We start from the raw sequence: 25629 nt of genomic DNA, 5'->3' as shown, positions 1-25629 counted from the left end.
TTTGTAAAGTAGTAAAACATGAAAAAATCCCTAAACTTGGTACCGTCCTAACATTACTGACCTATAGAATGAAGATAACATGCAATTTTTTTTTTTAGCGCACCCTGAACACAGCAAAAGCAAGCCCTCCCCCCATAAAATGGTGCAGTTGTGTCCCCCCCCCCCCCCATTTCAATTAACTTAAAAATTTTTTAGTTTTTCAATACATTATATGGTGTATTAAATTGTACTTTTAAAAAATTAAACTTGTCCTGTAAAAATCAAGCCCCATAAAGTAGACTGGCAAAAATATTAAGAAACTTTTGGACTTTAAAAAGGCGAGGGTTAACTAAAAGGAAAACCTTAAAATCGGCGAGTATTTAAAGGGTTAATAACGTTAAAAGGTTTAAATGATAAAATTGTTGTCGGCTGCAGCTGTCAGTTGAGGCGTTATGGCTTTGTTATTGAGTTGTATGTATTCTGTATGCAGTAAGCTCCTCGCTCCCCCTAGTGGTGCAGAATTGTATTAACACTGGGGCGTGAAGCATGGGATTTGGAGCGGTCACTAACGGATAAACCCAGCTCTGAACTGAATCTGTACGGAGTGGTGTAGGCGGAGTGTGCTAGCCTTGTTGATTTAGCTATGGCCTCTTATGTAGTTTCAGGATGTGAGACATGAGGTACTTTTTACAGAGTATGAGGGACACCCAATTCCACATGTTTGTCCCCCATTTGGCGTCACTGTTGTCTGCAGCACATTCCCTGTTTACATGAGATGCCGACAACCATTCCTTTTGTTCTTTCTCTGTAGCACTGAAGACCTGACCAGCTGACAAACGAGTATTTGCTCGTTTGCTGGCTAATCATCTGTACATTGACATCTTCATAGCAGGTAAAACACATAACGTGCAATAAAAAGGTGCAGAAGTGTTCATGTACCCTATAGAAGACATAGACACCCCGCTCCCAGCTCAAGACTCCCCTCTAATTGCCAAAATGGAGAGGTATTGCAAAGTCATTACATATAGTATCAAGCTAAAGCAATTCGAGGAGTGAGGGTTCTGTTTGCAGTTTGAGGAATTAAGGGTGACACCAGGTACAAGTGCTTGTTCTGTGGAATGGTCAAGCCATCCCATATAAAGAGGATACAATACATTAAGGTGTATGAGCTGCTCACCAGCTAATATTATGATGCAAATATGAAGTGTGTTACAACCTGATTACAGTATCCCCCACATGCCATACACCCCGAGGGAGAGGGTTGGGACTAGATGGGATAAATGAGGAAGGGTTAGATTACAGAATGTGATAGGCTTCTTAAACAGATCAGTTTTGGGGGTACATTTAAAACTATGGGTATTGGGAATTCACTTGCTTGTCTGGTGTAGTGCATTCCAGAGAACCGGAGCAGCTTGAGAAAAGCCCTTGAGATAAGAGGCTCAGAGGACAGCAGCACTTAGGGCCCTTTTAAATCGTTCAAATGAGCGAAAGCCAATCATTCTAAGCGCAGCCAGCGACCGAATGACAAACAATATTGTTTACTTTTTGTTTGTTTATTTTACGCAGATATGAAAATCCTTGTTGGCTCGTTGACCCATCGTTCTGTTTAAATACTGATTGTTCAATCGTTCTCAGTCACTTATACAGCAAATATGAATGACGGAATGATTTCTCTTTTGAATGTGCAAAGAAAGCATCTGTATAAACAGGCTGCCGGATAGAACTCGGGTGCTCGTTCAAACAATATATCGTTTGGTGTAAATGGACCTTTAGTCTTAAAGGGGTTGTCCCGCGCCGAAACGGGTTTTTTTTTTTTCAACCCCCCCCCCCCCCCCCCGTTCGGCGCGAGACAACCCCGATGCTGGGACTTAAAAAAAAAAACTGCACAGCGCTTACCTGAATCCCCGCGCTCCGGTGACTTCTTACTTACCTGATGAAGATGGCCGTGGGGATCTTCTCACTCGGTGGACCGCAGGGCTTCTGTGCGGTCCATTGCCGATTCCAGCCTCCTGATTGGCTGGAATCGGCACGTGACGGGGCGGAGCTACACGGAGTCGGCATCCAGCACGAGCAGCCCCATTGAAAAAAGAAGAAGACCGGGACTGCGCAAGCACGGCTAATTTGGCCATTAGATGGCGAAAATTAGTCGGCTCCATGGAAACGAGGACGCTAGCAACGGAGCAGGTAAGTAAAAAACTTTTTATAACTTCTGTATGGCTCATAATTAATGCACAATGTACATTACAAAGTGCATTAATATGGCCATACAGAAGTGTATAGACCCACTTGCTGCCGCGGGACAACCCCTTTAAGGTCATTAGTAGACCGAAGAATACGGGTAGCGCAGCACTGTGGAGAGCTTTATGGACGAGAGCGGCAAGCAGTGCAGTGATCAGCACGGGGTACATGCATCGGGGAAGCGGTTGGACAGAAAGATGAGCCTGCCTGCTGGAGACATTGGGGAGTTTAATGAGGGGAAGATTACTTTTTAGTTTGTAAAGGACCTTTTACACACAAAGGATAATCTTTCAAACATTTGAAAGATTTAGCGATCTATTTGCATCATGTTAATGACCTTTAATGGTCATTAACACTTGATCATCTTCTTTTGCATGTGAAAAGGCCTGCACAAGTTGTTTGCAGAGCCCCAGTGTGTGTGTTTAAACACGCCCAACTGTTCAAACAGCTGCATTGTTCTCCCTGCAGCTGCCCACAGATTGCATTGTTCTCTTCCAACTAGTGTAAACGTGCCGTGGAGAGAACAGCCTGCAGTCTATGAGAGATAAATGTGTTTGCTTTATCTCTCAGTGGCTGAAGGATGGATTTTAAGTTTACCTTATTATTCATACGAAAAGTGCACAATGCCCGTGTTTCCGTGTAACGATTATCGCTTGTTTTCGTCCGTTTGAACGAATTTCGAGCGATAATCGTTGCATGTAAATGAGCCTTTACAGTACTCAAGATCAGAATCGATGAAGGCGTCAATAAGGGTTTTAGCTGTATCCACACTAAGAAGTCAGGGTTTCTGGAGATATTGATGTACTAGTGATTGAGTATGGGGAATAAAGGAAAGACTGGAGTCTAATAAGACCCCAAGACAGCAGGCATGCTGCCAAGGAGTTATGGTGGTACCACCCTCTGAAATGGAAATATCATGTTTAGGTAGGCAAGTAGCTGTTGGAAACACAAACTTACCCATACTGGTGCTTCAAGCGCCGATCTTCATATAATTTCCCCTTCACATATTAGTTGTATCTCTGCTCCGTTGTGAGCCAACACTGAACTCCTTGCCAGCTAGGCACTGCCGTAGACTTCTGGTATAATTTACGCCAGTTCCTGGTGTAAATTATACATAAAACGGTTTCAGCCCTCCCAACAAGCCCCGCACACTTTTTACAAACGTGGCGAGGGCAGTGAAGAAAGCCAAAATGTGAGATTTCCACCCAAATTTGTCACTTTTCTAGTGTAAAGTCCTTTGTAATTGTCCCCCAAGAAGTTTAGTTCTGTAAGGTTTTTCAGGCTTTAGAGGGGTTCCGTAATGAAAGACTTCTTTATGGTACTGCGAAAGGGAATTCTGCACCTTGCATCATATGCTGAGCCAAGCGACACTGTAATTAGCAATGGCACCAAAAACTGACGTTGGGGATGTTGTCAGTAGGAGTTATAGCAGCCATTCCAGCATCTTCTGTATAATCAGATAATATTCTACTAAGTCTGTATGGCTTTTATTATCCATGTCATCATCTATATATTTAAATGCTATTTTGACACTGTTCACTGACCCTGACAATAAGCTGGCACTTTCACTATTTGCCAAGGGGTCTCTGAAGCCAAACCAATAGCAATCAAGCAATCAGCCGGGTGTCACAAGCACCCAAAACTCAAGGGAGTGTTTGTGCTTGTATAAGGGCCTGTTCACATCCGCATCGGCATTGGGTTCCATCGTATGACTGTTCCTATTCCAGTTTCCTTCTCCCATAACAGGGTAGTAATATGGAAGCCCCAGCGCTGCTGTAAACCAGCCCGAACTCCTTTTAAAAAGCTGTTGTGTTTTTCTTTCCTTTTGGTCTATACTTTGTTCCAAAGTTTCCTAGTTTAGATGTTTGCATACATTGCAGCTATTAAGCTTGTTAGCTGCAGAGAGGTCCGCTCTGCCTTGTACTGCACATATAATTGTGTGCACCATATGTATTTAATTTTGACACCATTTCTTAATCTTCGCAGCCTCAAGGAATATCTTGATATCCTGTATGAAATTATTTTTTTATGTGTGGTTTAGATTGTTTTTGCGAGCAACAAAATGACAGTGACTGTTACTAATAAAACCCAGATATTTTTTTTTTATCTGCTGAAAAACAAAATGTGCCAACAGTGCCATCTTGTGGCTACATCTCTTCTTGCATTGCTAAACGTGGCAAATGCATAACGCTATAGAAACCTTCATCTGCTGGCAGCATGTTGCAGAGCTTTCCATAGAGTGACGGGGATTCATTTGTATGTATATGAGGAAAGCTCTCTCATTTGAAATCGATCACCTTTTGCACCACTGCATTGTATTACAAGCACATTTACAGCAATGTGCAATATTTTATTGCTTGTACCAATCTAAATCAAGATAACACGATTTGCAAAGAATGCCTTCAGATTAATGTGTTTTGACGCTTTTACAGTACCCGGTGCATGTCTGGGAAATTATTTCCGATTACAGGAATTACTTTATCTAATATTTTAATCGTATATCCGTAACCATCTCTGTGGTTTGACCCAGGAGTTGCAGCGACACATCCTAATATAAATGGGGAAGTGTCTGCAAGTTGTTGGAACATAAACATGCTAGACTGGTCACATCAAAAAGGAAGTAGGTTCTAATTGGTTCGTTCTTTTTTAAGGTTACATAGATGGATACCTCTGCCAATCCATCCATCTTCACACATGCTTATAAAGTGGTATAGTTACGATATATGCAATGTTTGCAGCTGTATAGGGGCTGCCATGGAAGGAAATATAAAGCTAATCGTACTCATTACTGTTTGTTAGGTCACATGTCAGAGGCTATAATCTCTTAATTCCCTTGCAATGCCCCCACAAATGAAGTGAGTTCCATGAACTGTCCATGTAAGGCTGCGTTCTCATCTGTGTCCGAGGCTCTGCTCAGAGCTTCTGGTGCAGACCTGTCCAAAAGTCCTAGAGAAAGTAGTGCAGCATGCTGTGCTACTGGATCCGCAGTCATGTTGGAGGGCAGGGCAACAGCCAAATGCACCCTTTCATATTCAATGGGGAATGACTGGCATCATTCGGTTCCATCAGAGGATGGATCTGACTTTCTGTTTTTTCTGTTCCTATGGTGGAACACAAGACTGGAAATCAAAACGGAGATATAAACCTAGCTGAAAGGGAACCTGTCACCTAACATCAGCATTAACTAAGCCAGGTTGCTGTCAGGGTGGGTGATGGGGAGCCGGGTAAACTATTTTTTTTTTAAATATTCGTTCAAGCTCCCAATTCTGTGCAGTCACCCACTTAAGTCCCTCTTCTGCACGCAAATCTGACTCTCTTCTGATGCCTGTAGAAGTCTGAAAACAATCAAAATTTCGTGCCACGTTCACGTTTCAATGGGTGACAACCTGAGAATGGAAGAGCGGGTGAATGTAAAAATTTCCCCCTCTCCCCTTACGGCTCTGTAACTTAGTTTATGGTGCTGTTGGGAAGAGACAGGGTCCCTTTAATACACAGATGTGGTGGGTTTTCCAGTGTAAGTGACAATATTCTGTACTACTAGTACACTATGTGGACAAAATTATTTAGACACTGCAGAAAATCTGCAAATACTGAGTTTGCCAAATGGTATGCTGGGAAGGGCATGGATTAAATAAAAAGCTGCTCATTTTGTAGTAACTATACATTCATCCGATGGAGCACTTGTGGGATGAACTGGAGCAACTGGCACAACACCGCCACCCACACCCATCCTCACAACAATCTCTTCTCACAGCTTTGCACGAGGAATGACGAGCTATTCCTGCCCAGACTTATGGAGAACTTGTGGAAAGTATGCCTCGACGTGCTGCTGCTGTAATACAAGCAAAAGGAGGGCCGACACGATACTAAATAGAAGAATAAAGCATTTTTTCTGAAAAACATGCAGTGTTCAATTACCTTTGAACCATATAGTGTATATGCCATGATTTTCCACTGATACTGAGAATGAAGGGGCCACAGCGCTGCTGTATCTGTTTTCCCTGCACAGTGGTGCTCCTGGTCACCTCACTTTGCAAATAATTGAAGCTTGGGACAACACTGTAGTTCCAAACACAGCAGTCTGCTGGGGTCCCGGTGTGCAAGGGGAACACTAGGGAAACACCTTTCAGTGGGGGTCCCAAAGATCAGACCACTACCAATCATAAAGTGATAAAATATCATCACTTTATAAGATGGAAGTACCCCTTTAAGTCAATCTACAACTTCCCAAAAATTTTAAGTACTTTTTATCATGTTCTTTTTAGGTACAAAATTCTGCATTCATTAGTTTCAGAAAATATCTTGATAGTAGTTGGTTCTGTTATTTTTCTGATACAAAGCTTCAAACTCCCTGAATAGAACACCACTAGGGGGAGCTTGCTGCATGCTGTGTTGTTCTAGAATTCTTTGTATACCTGTTTGCAGTAAGCACCTAGGGCTCCCTCTAGTGGAGGCTAAAGGCAACTAGAATGTTATTATTTAAAGCTGTCTATATAAGGGATTTAGAACTCTGTTCTGAAGAAACTACTGTACAGTTGTTTCAAGAAACCTATCTACGCACATTTTGTGAAACCGTTTAGATAAAATCCACTACCGGGGCATTAAAGGGCTGTTATTCACTCTAAAATTTCCATTCCTAATTTGAAGTGAAGATATACTTGCTGGCTTAGCTGTGATCTAATTAAGGGGGCCTTTTTAGAAACCATGGCTATTAAGATAAGTAATATTTGGGGTCAGAGATGGGCGTACGCCAGGTGTTCTATTTGAAGTCAGTCCTGTAAATGACTAAGGGCCCCTTTATCATTCAGGTAATCGTTGGATCGCTTATGATTCGTTAGTTATTTTATGCAGGATTAAAAATCTGTAGAAGACCAACTGTTCATCTATGAATGGAGGCGGGAAGCTGGAAGAGATCTCTGGTGCTCTCCAACTCCATTTAGTAAGCGATTCTTGCACTTGTGTGAAAGCACAGGAGCGATTTATCTTTGAGACAAACGTTAGGCGCTAAATATTCTTCATTAAGTGGTCTCTTACAGCAAGGGCTATATGATAAATATTCTTGCATAAAAAGACTAACGTATTATACAGATAATGCCTTTACTTGTTAACCAGAAAAATGATATTAGCAATTTGGCTGAGCACAGAGGCTCCTTCATCAGGCAGGTTAACAAACGGAAAGAGGAGAGAAATGCTCAACCTCTAAATAGTGCTGCATCAGAACATTGTACGCGTGGGGCCTCCAAAGTGTTGTGCGCGTGGGGCCTCCAGAGCGTTGTGCGCGTGGGGCCTCCAGAGCGTTGTGCGCGTGGGGCCTCCAGAGCGTTGTGCGCGTGGGGCCTCCAGAGCGTTGTGCGCGTGGGGCCTCCAGAGCGTTGTGCGCGTGGGGCCTCCAGAGCGGTGTGCGCGTGGGGCCTCCAGAGCGGTGTGCGCGTGGGGCCTCCAGAGCGTTGTGCGCGTGGGGCCTCCAGAGCGTTGTGCGCCTGTCGTGCCCACCAGGGCAGGTTTTTTAAAATGGTCTAATCATTGTTATTTCCCCTGGTACTTGCATAAAGTCTATCTGTAGTGCGCCGTAAAAATCTAATCTCACCAGATGTGGTTAATTTCATGAATGATTCATATGTATTAAACATTATTACTAGTTATGTAAAGCCTCTGAACGCTGAATGATTTATTCAAGGCAAAAAAAGTGTTTTACCCATTAGATGGAGAAATCTGATATTGACTAATAGAAAGGTTGTTTAAGTCTTCCTAGGCCGTAGGTACTTCACATATGGAGGAAAAGGAAAATGTAGTTAAAATGTGCTTATCTCCGAATAGGCTGTATATGTGGTACGTGGTGTTTGCCTGATTGATTGGATGGAGCACTAAGTGCTCACTCTCGCAGGTTCTTTTAAATAATGTATGAAACTTTTATTGGCTCGGTTAAATTTTGAGAAACCTGTGAAGCAAGTAAAACTTTTATTTCTGGAAGTTAATTGAGTCTTGCTCCACAGGCAGACTGGACATCTCAGGGTTTTTTTTTCCGTTCTTCCTCAAGATTCCTTTTTATGTCGCTCATAATTTCTTGGTAAGTCTGACTTTACGGATATCTAAATACAATATTGCTAATGCAGGGTTGATTAAAGTGGGCAGTAGCCGGGGACTGCTTCATCTTATGGACTCTTGTGATTGCCAGTGACGGATAAATGTTACAGTCTAATACCAATGTGTCCCATTGCCTCACATCTAATATAGCTAAAATTCTCATTATTAGCACTAACATCTGCTGATGTCAGAAATATGAGGAGAGCTGTCATTCATTATGTCAAATCATGCTGGTGGTATGCTGGGCGCAAAAATAGGCTTCTTTATTAGTTCATTTAATGGAATACCTTTCTTCACATAGTAAGAATCTTTAGTTATATAGCGCCAAGATATTCTGCAGCATTGGTTTTATAGGTTTTTTGGAGCATTTGAACAAAAGATACAGTGCCAATGCAACGGGTTTTATATACAAAGCGTGAGCAAGTTACAGAAGGGTACAGTTACCTGGAGCCAGTCATGCTGAACATAGAGTCTGATCCGCAGGTGTCATGGTATAGAGTAGCAGGAGTTGAGCTCATTGATTTATATAGTTTTGTGGGAAAAGATTCAATGTAACTTTTTATAATTCCCCCCCCCCCCCTCCTGGATTCAGCGGGTGGTTTGCCTGCACTGACTTTGGCCTTTGCTTTGGGAGCAGAGCTGTATGTTTCTGGTAACACAGCAGCTGTGTGGGGGCATACAGTAGCATAATGGCCATGTGAACAGATAATCACTGAGGTCGGGGGGGGGGGGGGGGGGGCTCTGTAGTGTTAAGGGCCTTTGGTAGTGGTGTACCTTGACGCCACCAGAAATGATGGGTGGAGACTGGGCGACAGTGTGTTGATAGCCAGTACATGCCCCCGCTTACTGATTGGCTGCAGGATCTTTGCACTGTAGAATCTTTCCACAGTAGCTGAACCAGCGCTGAGGAGTTAGGTGCATAGGTGCTGGGAGTTGTTATTGGTGGTCCGCTGCTGTCCGACACAGGGAGGTTACAGCCCAGCGGCGAGCTGTTGCCTCTGTCATGTGCAGACGGCTCACTCCCCACACCGCTGACCGCTAATCAGCAGTAACAGTCCCCACACCGCTGTCCTGCAGAAAGGAGTCAAGGGGCGACACAGGTAGCTTGGAGGACAGCAGGGAGACGCCGACTGCTAGAAGACTCCGTGGTCGTGTGTGTGTGTGACACAGCCAAGAGATGACTGCTGGCACGGAGCACACAGCTGCCGTCCGGGAAGGAGCACAGAGCCAGTGGGCGGGACGCAGCAAACACTCCATCATAGCACCAGCGTGTGGATTGATTTGTGCCTTCCCTGCACGGTTAGGGTGAGGGGCCGTTTACCTATTAGGCTTACATTATTGCAACCATTTATGTAAGCCTAACCGGTCAACTACTCCTCACCCTAACCGTGCAGGGAAAGCACAAATCAAGCCACACGCTCCTAGGACCTTACAGCATTGAGCCAATGGGGAGCTGGGGGTGTGACAGGGGCGCTCCTACATCCCTTCCCTGTCAAACTCCTAGTTTCCTGGGGGCGTCAAGATACACCAGTACCAGGGCCTTTTACATAGAGACATTATCTTTCAAAAAATCGTTGGATTGTTCACTAATCATTCTGTTTTAAATCCAGATCGTTTAGTCGTTCTCTGTCACCTATACAGTGAATGTGAACAACTGAACGATTGCTCGTTTAAATGTTAACTCGTTTGGTGTAATCGGACTCTTACGCTGGACAACCCTATACTTCTATGTCTTTGCAGATCACAACTTTTTCTACTCTGTATTCTTTCCTTTGGTCTTGTGGAGCTTCAGATTAAGGCCACTCTCACACATGCGCTTTTTACCGCAATTATCGCAGCGTTTTGAATGCCGCAGTAATCACGGTACAACACTAACATTCATTTTAATGGAGACGAGGAGGAAAAAAAGGGGTGGAGCAAAACCCGTACAGTTGTGTTTGTTGTGAAAAATGATACTGTAAAAGTGGTGAAGAGAGTGAAGTGGTAACTTCAATAGTGGAGATGCTGCCTGACCAGATGACGCACCACCTGGGTGGGCGTGAAAGAGCAAGAGGATAGGACTGAAAGCTGGCAGTGGAGAAGGCGCAACACTCCAGGTTAAAGCAAATGGGAAGTGACCAAAGGTTTGGGAAACTTCTCCTTTTATTTAACCCCTTGAGTGGCGGGTTTCCTACCACCCTGTCGTGCCCACCAGGGCAGGTTTTTTAAAATGGTCTAATCATTGAATTTCAACTAATTTTGCAGTTGCGTCTCAAGAGCCATAACTTTTTCATTTTTCCATTGACACAGCCATATAAGGGCTTGTTTTTTGCGGGACAAGTTGTGATTTTTTTAAACGGGGGAGGAAAAAAAGAAATGGGGAAAAAAGAAAAAAAGGGGCCATGTCATTAAGGGGTTAAATAATGTATTAACTTCCTTCTCTGGGTCATTACGATGCATGGATACCACATGTGTGATTGTATTTTTGATTTTTTACAAAGTAAAGGGAGACAAGTGTTTTTATAATTTTTTTAAATAATTTTTTACCTTTTTTTTTAAATTTTTTTTTTTGTCCCTTTAGGGGACTTCCACAGGGACCCATCAGGACCCCTGATCACATTCCGGCGGTCCGATGGTGACAGCCCTTTACATGCTGCAGTGACAGCCCTTTACATGCTGCAGTCACATAGACTGCAGCATGTAAAGGGTTAACACAGCAGAGATCGGAGGTTTTCTCTGATCTCTGCTGTAAGAGCTAGTACCTAGCTGTCCTCTCACAGCCAAGCGCTAGCTCTCCCTGCCACAGAGACCATCGGCTTGCTGCTGACAAGCCGATCGTCTCTATGGCAACCTGTAAACAAAGCAGGACATTGCCGACATATCGGCAATATCTTCTGCTGGTTTTTCAAAGCCCTTGCACTGCTCTGTGTGGGTCTGTGCAGGCAGAGCACACTGTCACAGCTTGTGGCATTGTGCTCTGCAGCTCCCATAGTGATACATAGCCCGGAAATCTTCCGGGCTATGTCACTATGAGCAGTGGAGCTCGTCCCGGAAAATTCCCGGGCGTGCCACTCAAGGGGTTAATAAAGTACGTGATCAGCTCATGAAGCTGATCACGTACTTTATTAAATAAAAGGAGAAGTTTTGTTGCGCCTTCTCCACTAACAGTTTTTTAGTTCTATTCTCTTATTCATTTCAATGGGGCCTCACAGATTCCCAAGCACTATCTGCTCTATTTTACTGTGTTTAGCGCACCTCATCACCGATCACTATGATGGGGGGGGGGGGGTGCTGCTAAGTCCCACTGTTGGAGGCAGGAACCCGTGTCCAAAAGCAAAAGTAAAATCAAGGCAAAACGCAGCGATTGAAATTTCAGCGTTTTACCTGCTGCATGTGTGAGAGTGGCCGAAGGTATTTGTTTCCTGTCACCATTATCTTACTACGCTCACAGGGTATAATATCGCCCGCCAGTGCTTCCTGTTCTTCCACCAGTGCTTATCTTTGCGCGTGAAACTGAAAGCAGCAGGGGCATAACTAGTGCTGGCATGAATCTCAGGGGCCGCAACGGGTGGGGCATAAAAGGGCATGATCACTGCGTGAGGGCAGAAAATGCAATATTCTTAAAGATGGAATAAGGTGGCATTATTGCTGATGGAGTATTAGGGGGCATTGTTACTGGGTCAGGGTAGAAAAGGCGATATTACTTCAAGGGTTACTATTATTTTGTGGAATCAGAAAAAGTGCATTATTACTGATTAGGACATTGTTGCTGTGTTGGGGGCTGAAAAGGAGGCATTATTACTGATGAGGACAGAAAGAGGCAGCATTATTACTGATGGGGGCCTAAGGGGGACATTACTGTTTGGGGGCTGAAAAGGAGGCATTATTACTGATGAGGACAGAAAGAGGCAGCATTATTACTGATGGGGGCCTAAGGGGGACATTACTGTTTGGGGGCTGAAAAGGAGGCATTATTACTGATGAGGACAGAAAGAGGCAGCATTATTACTGATGGGGGCCTAAGGGGGACATTACTGTTTGGGGGCTGAAAAGGAGGCATTATTACTGATGAGGACAGAAAGAGGCAGCATTATTACTGATGGGGGCCTAAGGGGGACATTACTGTTTGGGGGCTGAAAAGGAGGTAGTACTACTGTGTGTCGGTTGTGCTATGAAAGCAATTATCTAGTTGCTGTAGATAACCAATTGTGACCGCTGCTTTTCTCTCCGTATATTTTAGGCTACAGTCTCCTATGGAACTGTATGTCTCCTCCTGTTAAGTTGTGTGATGTAAAATAGGCTTAGGGGGTTTCAGACGGTAGTTAGGCCTCATATCCACGGGGAAAATCAGGCCCGCCGCGGATTCTCGATGCAGAATCCTTCAGCGGGTCCCTCCTTTCACAGGGACATGAGGCTAAAAATAAGATTAAACTTACCTGTCCGGACGCTGCGGATCTTCTTTCTTCGGCCCGGCGGATGTGCTCGGCACGCCGGCAGTGTGCCGCGCGCATGCGCCAGGCACTCGTGTTTTTTTTTAAAACTCCTGCTCTCCCGGGCTACCGCGCCGGAGAGCAGAGATTCAGGTGCAGGTGTTCACGGATCCGGACGGCTTCCATAGGCTTCAATAGAAGCCTGCGGGAGACCGGCACTAAAATGGAGCATGCCGCGGGTGTTTTCTTGCAGATGCAATGCGGGTATCCATTGCATTCCTATGCGGGAAAACCGCTGCGGATTTAAAATCTTATTTTACCCGTGGACATGAGGCCTTACAGTAGCAGCAAAGTGGATGAGATTTTGAAAATCTCGTCAAGCTGTGGAAATCGCCTCTTTTCAACGAGGGGATGACTTCTACACAGAAATATGCAATAAAATCTGCACCACTTCTCCAGTAACAGGTCCTCTTTAACACTAGATCTGCTTATGTTTTGTTCATTTGATCACAAATTGCTTACTCCTCCTTGGCTACAAGTACTCCCCACAAATGCTGGGAGGGGTATCTCTGTAGTGCGACCTCAGACTAGATTCCTATCATCATAACGTCTGTTCTAGATGATGAGTGTCCATTAGGAACCTAATCCGTCCCATCCAACCTCCCCTGGGACTGCTAGTGTCTTACTGCCTGTCTCCCGGGGGTCATATTTCTCTTTCTGACCGTTTGCAGATAACGGGTGGCCACTAATGTGCATTGGCAGACGTCTATCATCCCCAGTGTAGACAGCAGGCGTCTGATATTACCGCGCACATTAGCTCCCGTGGACCAGGGACGTTATTACCTGCTCTTAATTAGATACAAATATGCTATTAGCGTGTCAGCTCTTTAAAGCAAACATCATGTTGCTATTTTTTAAGTTCACAGAGAAATAATTGGATTTGGCATGTTACAAGCCTCGGCCCTTCTGTAGGAAAGAAGGGAAATCTGTGTTCTTGTTGAAGTAAACAAGCGTTCTCAGGGGCGCGTCTTCAGTCACACTTGGGGACACAGGGGAACGGATTAGACACGCTGCGTACAGGGGCGAACGTACAGCCCTCTGTCTATAGAGCGAGCCTGGGAATCACACCGAGACCTCATTGTAGGAAGAAGAAAGAGAGTTACCATGTTAGTATCTCTATACTGGAATTAATGCTTCATGCAACACGTTCTTTAGATAATTATACCTTCATTTGGAGGACAATTACACATCTACAACAAAACAAAAAAAGTGGTTTGTGTGCGATCACTTAGATCATCTGCCATCTAAATAAACTGTTTCCTTATATTGCGAACTCTTTATAGAGCAGCCCTGCTATTAGGAACGGTTGGTCCTGTGATAGAGGCGCAATGCCCACGGCAGTCTACAGGCTATATGGCTGCTTAGTGTCGAACCGCCGTTCCCTGCCATATAGGCTCCGCATGTATAGAGGTAATCTCTCCTTTGAAAGGGAATGTTTTTTGATGGAACAGCACAATTATTTTCCAGTTCCATGTGTACGGCGTTACACTTGAGGCTAGAACTCCCTTCCCACCGCAGCAGGTTTTCATTTTGTCATCCCCACTTTCAAAGAATCCTAACTTTTTGATTTGCCCAGTGACAGAGTTGTGTGTTTGAATATCGGTATATGATGTTTCAGAAAACAATGTGGGTAAAATTACATTCTCTTTACTCTGTGGGTCAGCAATATAAAATCTTCTATAGTGTTTTTTTGTTCCCCCCCCCCCCCCCCCAGTCCACCATAACTTTTTTATTTTTCCATCAGTGGGGCAGTATTTTTGGGACTTGGGGTTTGCAGGTCGAGCTGTAGTTTCCTTTCATACCACTTTGGGGTACATACTTGTATGACCCTTTGATTGACTATTTGGAGACCGGGAGGCCAGAAGTGCACAACTGTGGCATTGTATAGATTTTCTTTTCTGCCTGTATTCGCTGTGTACGATAAATAATGTGAAATTTTAATATCGGACATTTACCAATGTGGGAATACTAATTTATCAATTATGCTAATATTTTATTTTTTCCATATGATGAGTTGGAAAATGGGGGGTCGGGTGTACTTTATGCATGCAATTTTAAAGTAGCTTTGGGATGAGAGATCTTGATCTCTTTTGGGTCTTCCCGGTGTCCATCCCGGCATATATTCTTCTTAACCTCCAAAGGAAACGGCTTTTCTTTCTTTGGGAGTCTTGTAGACCGCAGAGCTCTAAACATATGTTGTATACCCACAAACTAGAAGTAGGTTTGGGGGTCCTAGTTCTCTGAGTTTTATCAAGCTCCGTTATTGCCCAACTTAAAGGGGTTGTCCCGCGAAAGCAAGTGGGGGTATACACTTCTGTATGGCCATATTAATGCACTTTGTAATGTACATCGTGCATTAATTATGAGCCATACAGAAGTTATTCACTTACCTGTTCCGTTGCTAGCGTCCTCGTCTCCATGGTGCCGTCTAATTTCAGCGTCTAATCGCCCGATTAGACGCGCTTGCGCAGTCTGGTCTTCTCCCTGGTGAATGGGGCCGCTCGTGCCGGAGAGCTGCTCCTTGTAGCTCCGCCCCGTCACGTGTGCCGATTCCAGCCAATCAGGAGGCTGGAATCGGCAATGGACCGCACAGAGCCCACGGTGCACCATGGGAGAAGACCCGCGGTGCATCGTGGGTGAAGATCCCGGCGGCCATCTTGCTAAGGTAAGGAAGAAGTCGCCGCAGCGTGGGGATTCGGGTAAGTACTAAACATTTTTTTTTTTTTTTTAACACATGCATTGGGTTTGTCTCGCGCCGAACGGGGGGCCTATTGAAAAAAAAAAAAACCCGTTTCGGCGCGGGACAACCCCTTTAAGGCCCATTTAGACACAACGATAATCGCTCAAAAGATTCGCTCAAGTGACTTTTAAGCGATCATTGTTGTGTCATTTACAGCGCAAGATGATCGCTCAAGATGAGCAATCACCTTGTGCTGCCAGCGGAGGATGCAGAAGACAAGCAGGGTGTCCCCGCTTGTCTTCTACATCCAACTGTTCCCCTGCTCCGAGCACCCGGCTGTTATACAGCCGAGCACTGGGAGCGGAGGATGCAGAAGACAAGCGGGGATGTCTTGTCTTCTGCATACATCTGTTCCCGCGCTCCAAGCGCCCGGCGGTTATACAGGAAGTAAGGGATCAGGTAGAAATGGTAAGTTATCCAGTATCCTTCTAGACAAACAAGCAGGACTAGAGTAAATGTCTGTCTACCTTTGAACATAAATTAATTTTCACAGTTGCTTTCAGCCTTCCCTATGCAAAGGGTGATATCTGCAGCTCTCCTGCACTGAAATAAGAACCATTTGGAATGCAGATTTTTACTGTGGATTTTCTGACACTTGGAAATACACCCCAGCGGCCGCGGGCAAAATTCTGCCGGAAATCTTGCCGCGGAATTTCTGCCCATCTGCAGGGGGCCATAGGCCGCCTGCACATGGACGGGTCTGATTGTGCAGGCGGGATACCGCAGCGAAATCCGACCCTGTGCTTAGCCGGTGACCCCGACGTACCTGTCCGGAGTCTTCTGTGCTGCGGATGGGCGGGCCGGCACACATGTGCAGTACAGATTCTTCTGTGTTGTCGCTAGGTGATGACCCGGATCCCGCAGATCTCACACTATTTTCTTGCCTGTGTTAAGCCGGTTTCAGTCATGGTTCAGCACTGCGGCTCCTTTTCTCCCTGCCCTGGACAGGTGTGACTAGTACGACTTACTGTTAACCATTCCCTGCTCTCTGTTCATTTTTTTTTCTAGAACTCAACTTTAAATTTTTACATTTCATATTGATTCAACTTTTTTTTTTTTTTAAAGAATTGACCTTTTCTGGCACTTTGTGTCATATAATTCTGCTGTAGACTGTAATCTAGGTTTGGGACAAATGAATGGCCGCCCATTCATTTAAACCATAGTTGGCTTCCCATATTTTCACTGCTTTTGAGTCAAGTGCTGGTTACAGGACGGCGGCCTCTAGTGGTGCGCCGGCTTCATTACCATGTGTTGTCGTTCACAGAACAGAGATCTCCATTCCTGATTTCTAGTAGATTGTGTTCTGCGATGCTGTATAACCGTGCTTACAGAATACTAGCACCCAATATATGTGTATTTTCCCCACTAATGATTTGCCCGTTGGCGGTGATTGCTCATTTGTAAGCTGTAGCGGTCTGCCTTCCACAGCACTTAGCTGCTATTTATTTCCCTTAGTGCTCGCTGCTCGGCTGCTTCTAGCTCTGCTCCATTAGGGCCGAGCTGTGATCTGTGACTACAGTTTATCTACGGTGTCCTCCAGGGATTCTGGGGTAGTCTGAGGCCGCTGTCGCACAGGTGGAAGTGCATTAATGTGTGCATTCGCTCCTGCATATGCCTGTTTTACTGTACTTTTTGCACATGCAAATCATACACATTTGCATGCGCTAAAAACATACAGCCTTCCTTCAGTTCACTGAAATGGGCAATTAGTGTAATTAATTCAATATGCGCTCTTTCCCTGCGCAAATATGCAAGAATTTTTTTTTTTTTTTGCACAAAAATGCACCTTGAAAAATGCTTTCATGTCAATGAACCCATTGAAATCACAAGCCTAACGCTGGCTGTCCATGGGCGAGGTGTCATTGTGAGATCCGCAGCGACAAATCGCACGCGGAGCTCGCATGACACGCTTTCCATAGGAAAACTATAGTGATTTTCAGCTCGCATGATTAAAATCGCGGCATGCTGTGATTTGCCGTGATTCTCCGCAGTGAACCTATCGTTAATATAGGCTCATGGCGGAGACTTTTCAGTGCTCCCTCCTCATCCCCCGCATCGGAATATTGCTAGCGATTTTCCGTCGTGGACATGAATAAGGCGGCCTTAGACTCGCTTCCCGTCTCCTCATTGGTTCAGGGAGACACCTCTCATGTCTCACCACAGCCTGCTGCTGTCTTACTGCACTTTGCAGCTTTGGCTTCTGTATAAACCTAATTCTATTATGGATCACCTGGAAAAACAGCAAATGCTACATGATTGTAAAGTACAGAGTACTAAACTGGCAGTAGAAAACTGGTTATCTGGAAGCTGCAGCATGTAGACTGAGGAGGACATGGCTGATGAAGGGATGTCTGGAAAGTAGATTAACCCCTTCCAATCCTCTTTCTGACGTCTAAAGACATTCTGATTGAAGGCTATACAGTTCCAATGTCAGATGACGTCCGGCAGGGTATTCTTACTGTGGATTACTGGCTGCTCTGTTGTCGGGGGTCTCTCCAGCATGTCACATACCGCAGTACTAGCCCTAGCCAGCAGATGGCACCATTGTATAATGGCAGAAAGAGAAAGCCCCCTAGGAAACCATGAATCCAAGATTGGATTGCAAAGGGTTAAATCTCTTTTTGTCCTGTAAATGTATGTCACAGTTGGCGGGTTCTTTCTTTTTGGTCCTGTCCCGTTTAACACATGGATGGCTGGTGTAGCAGACAGCTGACATCCACTTGCAACGTCTGGGAATGATTCCAATCAGTCTTGCAAGTCCTTAGATGCCACAGCCAATAATGACCAAGCATCCAAGCAGTTAGAGGAGGTGGTACCGCTCACCAGCACCCCTGCAACGCGATCCTATTGTCATGGCAGACTGGGCCCTAAAGAAACCCCCAGGTCTGCCATATCTGTATTCCCATTAAACCCCTTTTGCCATTAAAGAAATTTGTGGGGGGAAAAAAGTAAACTAAATGCATACAATATTGGTATTGCTGAAACCGTCAAGACCCATACTATAAAACTAATGCATTATTTATCCCACATGGTGAACAGAAACCGAGACCCTATAATACCAGCGCCTCGCTGACACATAGGTGCTGACCTAGATGGGACCGGTGAGCTTGTAGGAGACCAGTAGCGGACGGCCCCTTTAAATCCTTGTATACATGCTTGGCTGGGGAAGAGTTGCAGCACAACTCCTTACATACTGAATTTTAGCTACTTATTTTTTTTTTCCTACGGATTTCTTAAGGAAACCTTTTAATGAATCGCTCTTTATTTTACAACAGGCATCTTTCTGAAGAAGGATTGGAAGCTTGTAAAGGTTCCTCAGATAAACTGACTAAAAGTGCTATTATCCTGGTCGCTCTCAATGTAAGTATCCTTTTTAATTTGCTTTTCCTAGTGCTGATCTGGGAGTGCAACCATTAGTGACAATACACCATTGACCTGCACAATGATATGTATTTGTGATCCCCTCAAACACACAGTTGTACATTTACTGCTATACTCTGTTCTGATATATCTTGCTGGTATGTAGTTCTGGTCTGTGCATGAATGTCTGTTAACCTTTTCCAATCTACTGTCTGACGTCTTCCTACATTCTGATTGAAACCTATGCAGCAGGGTATTCTTACTGCATACTGCCAGCCACTTTGTTGTCAAGGGCCTCTCTGACATGTCACATACTGCAGTACTGCCTCTAGCCAGCAGATGACGCCATTGTATAATGGCAGAAAGAGAGAGCCCTCCTAGGAAACCCTGAATCCAAAATGGGATTGCAAAGGGTTAAAATATAACAGAAGGATAGCAGCATTACTTCTTCCCTATGTAAACGAGATATTAACTTGCAGTCAATGGGGTGGCTTGATTGCCAATGATGGCTTGGTCTGCATTTCGCAGACTTTTTTAAGATGGGATATATTACCTGCTGTTTTTCTACTCTGTCGATGTCCCTCCGATCCGCTAGTTTGGGATTCTGTTTGCAGCCCTCCAAGATGGCCAGCTAATTTTCTAGCTACATAATGCACACTGTGCACTGCTTTCTCTTCCTCTATGCTGAGCTGTGAGTAAAAGAAATGAAAAAGGAGGGTGGAGCAAGACCCAGTGAGGGTGGTGGAATATTTATTGAGCACAAAGTGTTTCCAATGATGGAGTATTTCGAATGGTGGAGGTGCTGCCAACCAGATGACGCTCCACCAATGTGGGCATGAGTGTAACGAAAAGGATGTGAAAAAAACTGGTATGGAGGCGCAACCCTCTAAGCTACTAGAAGATGTAGATCAAGGTCCAATGTGTGATGGTGAAAAGCACTTCTTTTTTATTTTTTCACAAATTAAAAACCAGCAATAGAATACGCGTTTTGGGGATGAACCCCTTCGTCAGTTTGGCTGGATAGGACAACAGGATGCCTGGGGGTGACACGATTCCAAAGGTGTATTGGATGTGTCGGAGGTCCTGTGTGCAGGAGGACAGGGGAGAAAGAAGTGCTAAAGCACTTAGCTTAGAGGGTTGCACCTCCATACCAGTTTTTTTCACATCCTTTTCTGTGCTGAGCTAGCAATCCTATGTTGCATCAGCATACCATCACGGGACCAGCTAGAGCCAGTACCATTTCTGCCTGTTGGAAGGACGGTGTGATTATCATTAACCTCTTCATTCTCCTAAAGAAGGTAAAGACTATAAGCATACGATCATGGAGGATGAATTATCATCTCTCTAATTAGAACAGTGTGAAAGGAGCCTCTAGTTTTTAGCAGTAGTGTGCTAGGAGTTTCCGTCCCTCCTGTGAAGAGCTAGTGTGGTATAGTCCATGCAATTTCATCATCATACAGGACGTTTTGGTGGGTGAGCTCTGGTGACTTCTTGAGAGAACAGAAAGGCAAGTAATTCCCAGGTGGTCACCATTAGATCACATAACCCGACTGAAGAGAATTTTTCAGTCAGAAAGAAATAACTAAACAAGATAAAACTCGGAAACTAGTTACCTATGGGTGCCTTCACACATGCGAGGAAATCTCATGTTTTATGAGCAATGCAAGAGGGAGTTAAAAAAACGCTGATTTATTAAACCCATTCTTTTCAATGGTTCAATTCACATCTGTGATGTTTTCACTTATGTTATGTTGCGACAGAAAAAAATTGCGGCATGTCCTATCTTTCTGCATTTTGCATTTTTTGGTTTCTTTTTCATCTCCCATGTTTCCCTATGAAGCCTCCTTTATATCGCATCTCAAAGCATGAACTTGCGATTTTCATGCAATGCGTTTTTAACATTAGAAAATAGGGAAGATGGAATTACTACCTCTGCAGCGCCACCTATTGGATGGCAGCATTCCTTTATATCAATGTCAGACCGTATTATTCAGGTCATTATAACAAAGATTGGGAATAGATACCAAACCAGACAACTATACAGACAGCTGTTTCGGGTGTTTGCCCCTCATCAGTGGACAGTAGGTTTAGGTACTAATTCCATCTTCCTTATTGGCATAAATTACCCAGAGGAGCTTGCATGGCCTTATAAGTCTCCTCACTCACCTTCTAGGTGTCTTACCCCCCCTCCCCATGCACTGGTTGGAACATTGCAGCGATACTACTATATCTATATGAAGTGTCATCACTAGGGGCTTCTGTGGTTTCCATATCCCCCTCCTCCGAAGTAAGTGTCAGCTATCTCTTCGGGAACCACTACTGATAACCATGGAATACCATCTTATGGCTTCTGTCACCAGAATTTTTTATTTTAGACTCTCCTCACAGCGCCACCCACAACCTGCAGTTTTTTTTTGTAAAAACTAGCAGATAAAACCTTTTAGTAAAACCTGCCATTTATAATCTTTGTGTAAGCAAATCAGCCCATCTGAAGTCACAGAGGCAGGCTCCTTGAGTGCGGAGCCATGTTGCCCAGGCTTTCCTCATGCCTACTCCACCTCTCTGGCTCCCTGTTTTGGATAGGGTAACTCATCCCGCTCATTGAAGTCTACAGAGGAGGTGTAGAGATGCAGAGATGCACACAGATGTTCAGTTAGAGCTAGTGGTAAGTTATAAACTGTTCACACTCCACTGCTCAGAACTTCTATAGTATCCTACCAGATGATATGTGTTAGGCTGGGATCACACAGGGCGGATATGCCGCGGAAATTCCGTCCGGAATTTCGCCGCGGCCGCTAATCTCGGTGTTAGGAATCTCGTCCACACGAGACGGCGAGTCCGTTGCAGCAAAGCCGTCATAAGCCGGCGCTGTGGTGCGTATTCGCCGACTGCAGCATGTCTTTTTTTTTTTTTTTTTTTGTATTTACTCCCCTGCGGCTACGCTCTCCTCTATAGGAGCGCCGGCCACAGCGGAAGAGCAATCGGCCAGGCCGCCTCAAAACCCGCGGCTAAGTGCCGCGGGCTTTGAAGCAGCACTTTTTCCAGTGGAAATCTCGCGCTTTTTTCGCCGCGGCCAAACAGCAAGATTTCCGCCGGGAATGCGGCGTGTGAGAACCCAGCCTTACAGATGAGGAGCAGAATCTGCAGTTCTCTGTGCACACTGTATAAAAGACAGCATAAACGTTAAACTCCCCCCACCAGTTCAGAAACAACTGAGAATTGCAGCTATAGAAAAAGGATGATAAATACCAGATACAAGTCCTGCTTTTTACAAACTAGCAGAATTCAATTGTGATTTCCGCTAATAGAGGAAAAATTGCAGCATGCTCCATTTTCATGCGGGCCCCACATGGATGGCTTCTATTAAAGTCAATGGGAGCCGTCTGACCTGTGGCCCATCCACAATGATCATCGTGGACAGGTCGCGGATTCCGCGTTGCCATCTAGCGATGGGTACACAGGGGCAGACAACAGCTTCGCATACAGGGCTGCTTGCTGCAATACTGGAGAATCCATTTCTGCTAATTTTCAGCAAAACTTTTCCAGTGCTATGAAAATGATTTATTGTGTGAATATTCTGTTAGAAGAAAAGATTATTAAAGATAATTAATCCGTTTTCCTTAAATGTATGTAAATACAGGTTTGCAGATAAAAAGCCGTAATGATACTTAATAACCCTTGTCCCATCACACTTCATCTCCTATGGAGCTCAAATTGTTCTCTGTTGGATGCCAGCTGCTTATGTTAATTATTGCATGCCAGTACAAATGACTTGTGCTTCAGCGCAGCAATTGGCTTAATTCTATGCTTTAGTGACTTCCAACCCGAAGCAGCAAAACAAGAATATATCTCCGCCTGTCTATCACACAGGTCATTTGGCACTACTACCATATGAAAGGTTCTATTCTTAAGCTTTGTTTGAGCACCAATGTCCAGACCACACGCTGAGAGTATAAGTACAGTGGTTTGCCTGAGGCTTGGAGCGGACCGCTATGATTTCTGCTTGATTCTCATATATCGGTCTTTGAATTAAAAGTGGTTTGTGCTGGAGAAAAGTTATGTTCTTATGGCAGAGAAGAAGTGCTAGATGTTCAGGTTTGACAGATGCAAGGCTGTTAGTTTGGCACTGTCTAGTGAGAATTTCAAAAGTTAAAGGGATTTTCAAGGCAATAATACTGTTGATGACATATCGACTGGATGGGCCGCTCAGGGGGCCGGCCGGATGGGCCGCTCAGGGGGCCGGCCGGATGGGCCGCTCAGGGGGCCGGCCGGATGGGCCGCTCAGGGGGCCGGCCGGATGGGCCGCTCAGGGGGCCGGCCGGATGGGCCGCTCAGGGGGCCGGCCGGATGGGCCGCTCAGGGGGCCGGCTGGATGGGGCACTCGGGGCCGGCTGGATAGGTTGAGTGGGCTCATGCTGTCAGCACCACTACTCTCAGTTGAAGTGGAAGCAGCAGTTCCCACCCATTTGTAGTGGCTGGAGCTTGTAACTGCAGGCTGGGGTCTCATTGAAATCAAAGGGAACTGCACCTGTAGTTACAAGCGCCGGCCACTACACAACAACGCAGTTACATAAAGGTGCACCTCAGGCTTTATGTCGGTCAGTGGAGCCCGTCTCCACAGCTGCAGACAATATACAGAAAGACAAAACCTTATAGATGGAGAAATCCTCTTCACATATGCATTTGTCAGTAATAATCACCTCCGTGTATACAGTCCATTTGCAAGCCAAGAGGTGAAATCCAGAGGCAGTGAGCAGGGTGGATAAAAGTTGCCCTCCATAGTTGCAATGTTTAAGGGCTTTCCCCCATTCCTCAGGCTATTTAATATTAGTCCTGGAATATCTGTGGAAAGAAACATTTATTTTAACAAGTGTAAATACATAAATTTAGAATTCTGGGCTCCATTTAACTATAAACAATATACTTCATGGAACAAGCCCTTAACTCTGTCTGTTCAGGACAGCACTGTGGCTCCATGGTTGTCCTACACTTTAAGGCCCAATGTCCACGGGCAAATTACAATTTTCAAATCCGCGCGGGTGACCCGCACGTGTGATACACGCCCCCATAGGGATGCATTGTACACCCGCAGGTAAAATAAATACCTGCGGATGTCGTTTTTCCCCCGACGTGCGGGAAAACACCCTCAGCATGCACCATCTTCGTGCAGGTTTCCCGTGCGGACGGCTTCCACTGAAGCCTATTCCAGGCCTGCAACACATCCGCAGCTGCTGTTGTGCTGTGGCGCAGGACCGCGGAAAAGCAGGCATTCAAAAAAAAGAAAATGTGCACAGCCCATGCGCACATCACGCTGCCGGCGTGCCAAACACATCCGCTGGGCTGAAGAAAGAAGATCCGGCCGCGACGGAGGGCAGATCTGCAGCGTCCGGACAGGTGAGTATATGGGTTTTTCTGGCCTCATGTCTGCGGGAAAGGGGAAACTGCTGCGGGATTCTGCATGGAGAATCCATGCGGGCCCGAAGTTCCCCATGGACATGAGGCCTAAGGGTGAATGCCCACAAATGAATTTGTACTGCGGTGTAAATCCGTGCGTGAATTCTATTGAACCTAATGGCTTTCTGGCAGCCAATGCCGACATGCAGCATACCACCGCGGATTTCCGCGAGCGGTAAAAAAAATAAAAGCGGCATGTTATATTTTCCTGTGGATTTGTGCTGCGGGACGTATCCATTAATTTAGCCTTAATGGAGACCGTGGAAACATGCATGTTTTTCTGCGATCACCAGCGGCAGTGTTTTTCGCTTTAATCGCGGTGCTCCCTCTGCATGAGCCCTAAGTACAACATCTGTGTGGAGTTGTCTCTCTTAGTTTTCTCCGACACTGATGGAACAAGTTGGTTTCCTATGACATGTAGTGGACATGTATGTAATTGAGATAAAGTAGAGCTCCGTGAATATATATATATTTTAAAATTAATCCGTTCAGAATTTTGGACCTGAAAAACCAGACTGCATCTTCAAAATTGGAGTTGCGTTGAAAGAGTGAAATGTTGAAAGAGAGCCTAGTAGGCCCCTTCATTCTGGCAGGGGTGGTCTGGGACCCAACGCAAAGCCTCAATGATTGAGCTGGGGTTGTTGGCGTTTTATGGATATAATGTATCATCTGCATGGATGCAGCATAAATAAGCACTTGACCTCAATTACGATATCTAGTATCCGCTCTCAGCAACCATGTTGAAATGCAAATGATGCTACAAATAGCACTCTATGTGCTCCGTTTTATGGCCCCCTTAATAAGATGTCTGCAGTGCTCCGTCTCCTGCTGTTTTACTCTCGCTGCCGCGCGCTGATTTATGTTGTGTTCATATTGTGACTCTTGAGGAAATGAATGCTTATACAAATTAAGCTATTAAATCATTAGTTTTACTGTCTTATCTGTTGCCGTGGAATATGCTTTTGTGGTGCGCGGCTTTTTCTTGCTTCCTGCTAATTCCCTAAGCACGATACTACTGTACGTTTCCTTTTTTATCTTTTTCAGACAGACCTTAGAACCATTGGAAAGAAATTTCTCCCCAGTGACATCAATGGAGGAAAAGTAGAGAAGGTAACAAGCAGTCCAGCTTTTTCTGCGCTCTTCTTTTTTCTCGCTCTACCGTCACGGTTGTGTCTTAGATCTGGGTGAACTGAATCTTTTCTTTTCTTCTTGTTTCCTACCCCTTATAAAATGCAGACACGTTCTATATCAGGTCATTTCTCCATGGAGTGCACAAAATGAATTCTGTTGCAATTGCGTGCCACT

General features: G+C 45.0%; 1 protein-coding gene across 1 annotated transcript in view; it reads left to right on the top strand.

Annotated features, from left to right (window-relative positions):
• TDRD3 (tudor domain containing 3) overlaps positions 1-25629 on the top strand; it is a 271283-nt gene that overhangs the window by 67436 nt on the left and 178218 nt on the right. The window contains exons 2-3 of the mRNA XM_066581368.1: positions 18786-18870; positions 25369-25434. Of these exons, the coding sequence (XP_066437465.1) occupies positions 18786-18870; positions 25369-25434 (151 nt within the window). The remainder of the gene's footprint in view (positions 1-18785; positions 18871-25368; positions 25435-25629) is intronic.

This window comes from Eleutherodactylus coqui, chromosome 1 (genome assembly GCF_035609145.1).
Source record: "Eleutherodactylus coqui strain aEleCoq1 chromosome 1, aEleCoq1.hap1, whole genome shotgun sequence".
Lineage (NCBI taxonomy): Eukaryota > Metazoa > Chordata > Amphibia > Anura > Eleutherodactylidae > Eleutherodactylus > Eleutherodactylus coqui.
Note: the sequence above shows the minus strand (reverse complement) of the source record. Positions and strands in the feature narration are given on the sequence as shown.